The sequence below is a fragment of the Hakea prostrata genome, chromosome 7 (assembly GCF_041222555.1).
Source record: "Hakea prostrata isolate BN-2017 chromosome 7, UWA_Hpros_2, whole genome shotgun sequence".
Taxonomy (NCBI): domain Eukaryota; kingdom Viridiplantae; phylum Streptophyta; class Magnoliopsida; order Proteales; family Proteaceae; genus Hakea; species Hakea prostrata.
This window is the reverse complement of record NC_142606.1, coordinates 10879713-10884521: the sequence shown is the minus strand read 5'-3', so window position 1 is coordinate 10884521 and position 4809 is coordinate 10879713. Positions and strand designations below refer to the sequence as shown.

General features: G+C 37.6%; 1 protein-coding gene across 1 annotated transcript; it reads right to left on the bottom strand.

Moving 5' to 3' along the window:
- Positions 1-207: 207 nt before the first annotated feature.
- On the bottom strand, positions 208-4540 carry LOC149009704 (putative 12-oxophytodienoate reductase 11). The gene is made up of 5 exons (XM_089161383.1): positions 4196-4540; positions 3014-3154; positions 2787-2917; positions 1331-1507; positions 208-960 (listed from the first exon to the last, which is right to left on the bottom strand). The coding sequence occupies exons 1-5, from the start codon at positions 4315-4317 to the stop codon at positions 338-340; spliced, it is 1194 nt and encodes a 397-aa protein (XP_089017509.1). The 5' UTR covers positions 4318-4540; the 3' UTR covers positions 208-337.
- Between the last annotated feature and the right edge of the window lie 269 nt (positions 4541-4809).

Sequence of the window (4809 nt, the reverse complement as noted above, 5' to 3'; positions counted from 1 at the left end):
GTTGGAGTTATATTTCCACCAAAACTGGGATTTAACTGCCTATACTGGAATCTCATCTGCAACAGTGGCTACTTATCAATGTCAAATCTAATGTAAAAAGTAAAAACTCATCAATTCCTGGCTGTATGGACAACTACCATGGCCATACTGAGGCTTAAATTGTTGACAAGAGAAGAAAAATGAAGGAAATTCTGAATCCAACTTGTGTGCTACCAGGACATGCTCTTATTCCATTCAAAAGATACCGATACAATACATAAAGGTACTGTTCTTTCAATTTCACTGTGGGAGGAAGGGGGGGCAACAAATCTATCAAATGCCTAGGCCTGTAACATGATTACCAAGCTTCTCTTATGTTTCTGAATTTGGAGGCATCAGAGTCAAGAGATGGATAGTCTGTGTAACCGATTACCGGATCAGCTAGATACATTGTTGCTCTATTGTGCATGTTAAGAGGAGCATTAAGCTCAAACCTCCTAGGCAAATCTGGATTGGCCAAGAACAAGCGACCATAAGCCACAAGATCTGCATAGTTGGTAGCAATTGTTGTGTTCCCATCTTCCCTATCGTAGCCCCCAGCTGCAATAAAAGTTCCTTTGAAAGCCGTTCTCATGGGTAAAAGACTGTGGGGAGTTTCGGCCTTATCACGAACAGTAATCATCCTTGGCTCTACCATGTGGCAATAGAGAATCATGTATCTGTTAAGTGATTCAGCCATGTAAAGACCAAGAGCTTCTGGGTTTGAGTCTCCAGAACTCATGTAATTAGCAAAAGGTGAGAGCCTCATCCCAACCTTATCACCTCCAATCTCATTGACAACAGCGTCAACTATTTCTAGAGGGAAGCGACAACGGTTTTCTAAGCTCCCACCATATTCATCTGTTCGGTCATTTACTTTGTCTTTCATGAACTGCTCAAGAAGGTATCCATGAGCCCCGTGGATCTCAACTCCATCAAAGCCTGTAATTAAAAGAAAGAATTTAAGCCAGACAGAAACATGTATGTAAAACCACAGTGGATAGTCGACAACTCATTATCAAGTAGAATGACAACTTAGCTGATGTGGATTTAGATCTTACTATTAAATTTTAACTATTTCAGATTTCAGTAGTTTGCCTTCCTATGTGGTTTTAAATAACCCTCTCCCATAGTTTATTTTCTATATCTCCGAATGCTAATGAAAGAAGTCTAGTATTTACTTTATTCAAACAATGAAGAGAGTGTTATTACCTGAATTTCCCCAATAAGCTTTCAGTAAGGTCTAATTGTAAACTAAATCTTGAGAAACTTTTCATATTTTGCTGAAAATTGAAAATGTTTGAAACCTTACCAGCTTCTATAGCATTTCTAGCAGCAGTTCTGAAATCATTGACGATTTGAGGGATTTCATGTGTCTGTAACCGTCTTGGACGTGGGAACTCTATTACAGAATCACCACTGGGGCGAACAACTGGCTTTGGTGGTCTGTCCGTGGATGAGATGGGAGCCTGCCCATTTGGCTGAGAATCTGTAGAGGGTTGGATCAAGAAAATTGGAAATGGATGATCAATAAGAAAGAACATGAATTTTTCAAAATAATCAACTGCATTAGCCAAAAAGATTAATTTTGAGTAATGGTCTAATTCAACAATAACAGCACAGCATCTTTGATAGCATATATCCTCCAAGAAATAATTAATAAAGAGGAGATAGTGTAGTTCATTTGAACAATGATTCATTTTTTACAGTAAATTCAAGTCCGATCAGCCCAAACTCAGAAGCAAAATATCCACCCTCCTTTTCTTCCCACTTCATTCCTTTATTTAATCAGTTTCAAATGAATGATAGGAAGACCCTTGTGTCCCCACGTTTATTAAATGCATAAATGCACCAAGAAAGAAAGAAGGTTAAAGTGCCAGAAAATAGTCGGAAGGTTGAAAGACTTTAGCCGGAGCTGATAACAGTTGCAGTGCCACTAAACTACTAAACATATCTTTTCCATCTTCTTGGCTTCATGAATGGATAGTTTTTGGCAATTCTCTCACTCTTAAAAAGGGAATAAGTGAACGTATGTCCAAGAGAAAAACATTTCCAGTATGTCATAGACTATTCGGAGACAAAAAGGCAAGAATGAACTACATCTGGAAGTAGTCTATAGTTTTGTACAGTTCAGATTTTGTTCCACAGAGTGATGTCCAAATTGAGGGCAGACCATGGAGCACAGAAAAGGTTGCTCCAATGCAACCTAGTTGTCTTAGGTTTGAGTAGTTAGGAAATAGCCTCTCTGTGAAATGGGGTTAAAGCTGTATATATTATGACCTTCTACACACCCTGCAAGGGTGGGAGCCTTGAAAACAGGATACATCCTTCTTTTGGAGTAGCATCACATCAAGGATCCAAAAACTTCATCAAAGCTCTCACCCAATACCAAAGCACATAAGTGATGATTGAGCTTATATTCATGATATCACAATAAAGGTTATTAAATAGGAAAATAGTCAATTCCCAATAAGTCAAACTCTATGACCATATGTTATCATAAGCAGAGAAAGAACCAAGTAAATCATCTGGACAATAGACAACACTTAAAAGGACCGAATAGCATCAGATTACCAACATCATTAACGTTGGTGTGACATCATCTTCTTAACAACACCAAACCACCCCCACCATCCCCCCCCCCCCCCAAAAAAAAAAAAAGGGTTTACATACCAATATTTTCTTTGTCTTCTATCAATCTCTAAGAGAGTAAACTTAACATCATGTAATACTGAAGAAGAAGAAAAGACATGTGATCAACAACATACCAGCACTAGACACCCTTCCTACATGCCAAAGCTGGCAAAAGAAGACACCACCCTTCGCATGAACAGCATCCACTATAGGTTTCCATGCTTCTACCTGCTCTTTTGTCCAAATACCAGGAGTATGTGGGAGTCTACAGTAATGGAGAATAAAAGTAGATAACAAAATATAATAATTTATTTTCAAAACTTCAAAATGAAAAGAAAAATGAACAAAATGAAGTTTTTACCCATGAGCAGTGTCAGAAACACCTGTGGCTTCAGCTATGAGTAACCCCCCTTTGGTTGTTCTTTGAGAGTAATAGAGAATAGCATGTGGTTGAGGGACATTGCCGAAAGACCTCTGTCTTGTTAATGGTGCCAAAACCACTCTGAAAGTTAATAATATTATAAGTAAAGTTTCTAGTTTTGAGAGGTGGGTTAACTTAAATTACAACAATAAATCAGCAAGCATTTAAGATGGTGAATTTCATTTTGAGTATTATGAAACAATTTACATTTTTCATAAACAAAGAACTTAAAAAACTAATTTTGATAAGTAGAAAAATAACTCAAATTTTGAAATACTTCTAAAGCAAATAATACAGTTCAACAATATGAGAGATCGAGTTTGGCTCTCCACTAAAATGAGTCTAGGAAGTCAACATAGTTTCAGCAAAAATTGAGCAGAAACAATGATCTAAATGACTTTGAAGAGCGTTAGCAGGTGGAAAGAAGAAAAGAGAATGAGTCTAGACAAAATCCAGAAGTCTCTATGTAGAAGATTGTGGTCTAGCATAGATGAAGTTGTGAGATTAAGCCCTTATACTGTACTGTTGTCGATATTCAATAGGCAGGGACAATGTGCTCATCCATTAGTTATTCCATATTTATGCGCATTGGGTTCTTCTGGGTCCTCTGGAAGATTTACTGCAGGAAATTCTTCCTGGAAAAACCTCTATATATCTCTACTCAATAATGAGATATTTAAACAAATAGCATCCAGTTTCATAGTATAACGGTCCCAGGAACTCAGATTTTTCAGGGGAAAAAAACTTGCTCCAGCAAAATCTGTGATATACACAACCTCAGCCATTAGCTAGTAAATGAATGAGACTTAGACAGTAGGTGTTTAGAATTAATCTGAATGTTGACTGCTTCAAGTAGGATTCTGCAAAGCATGTTTGATCCGTCTAGAGATAAAATAGGGGAAAATCTAAGCAAGACCAGGGGCTAGACTAAAGCTAAGGAGGGAAAAGAGTCCTCAGAGATTGGTAGATTGAAGGGCTTCTAAAACAAATTTCCCCAGTTGCTTTAAATGGGTAGCAATTTTTGAGAGCAACAACGCAAACTTCAAACTGGAAATTGATTTGAAGAAAAACCAAGATCAAGCAATACAAATAACAAAAAACAGATTGGGTAATGTAGCAAACCTGTGAGAAAGTAGAAATTTTCCCATCTTGTATGGAGTGAGAAGTGGTATAGGAGTGACTTCACCACCAATCATCTGATGAGTCTTCTCAGTTTCTCTCTGTTCAATCATAGTGGATCCCATTTGTGTTCTACTTGCAAACTTTTCTTCTCCCTTTGTTAAACACTTTAACCTATCAAACTATTGCTTCAACATTTTATAGAAAAGCTGAGCTTTTACTGAGAAGACCATAACAGGAATATAAACCACACAGTCTCGTTGACCAATAATCAAACCCTTCACCCGCCGCACACGCCCCTGAAAATCAACCACATTCATTTCGCGCATTTTCGACTTTCTGTGGACATGTTGGTGGGACGGGAACTGGGAACTGGGATTGCTTTCTTTAACTGCAGAAAACAGCAACACGTGATATTAGATAAAAAATAAAGAATTTTTCTTTCTTTTTTTACTACTTTTTCAAAGACAAAATTTGCCTATTAATGTTAGGCTGGGCTGCCACCGATGACGAAATCATGAATAAAAAATGAAAACGCAACCGATTTATTTTTTCCGGCTGAAGCTTCCGTGCCGGATTCGTCTTTTTTATTTTTTGTCGTGCTAGACTCATGCTTT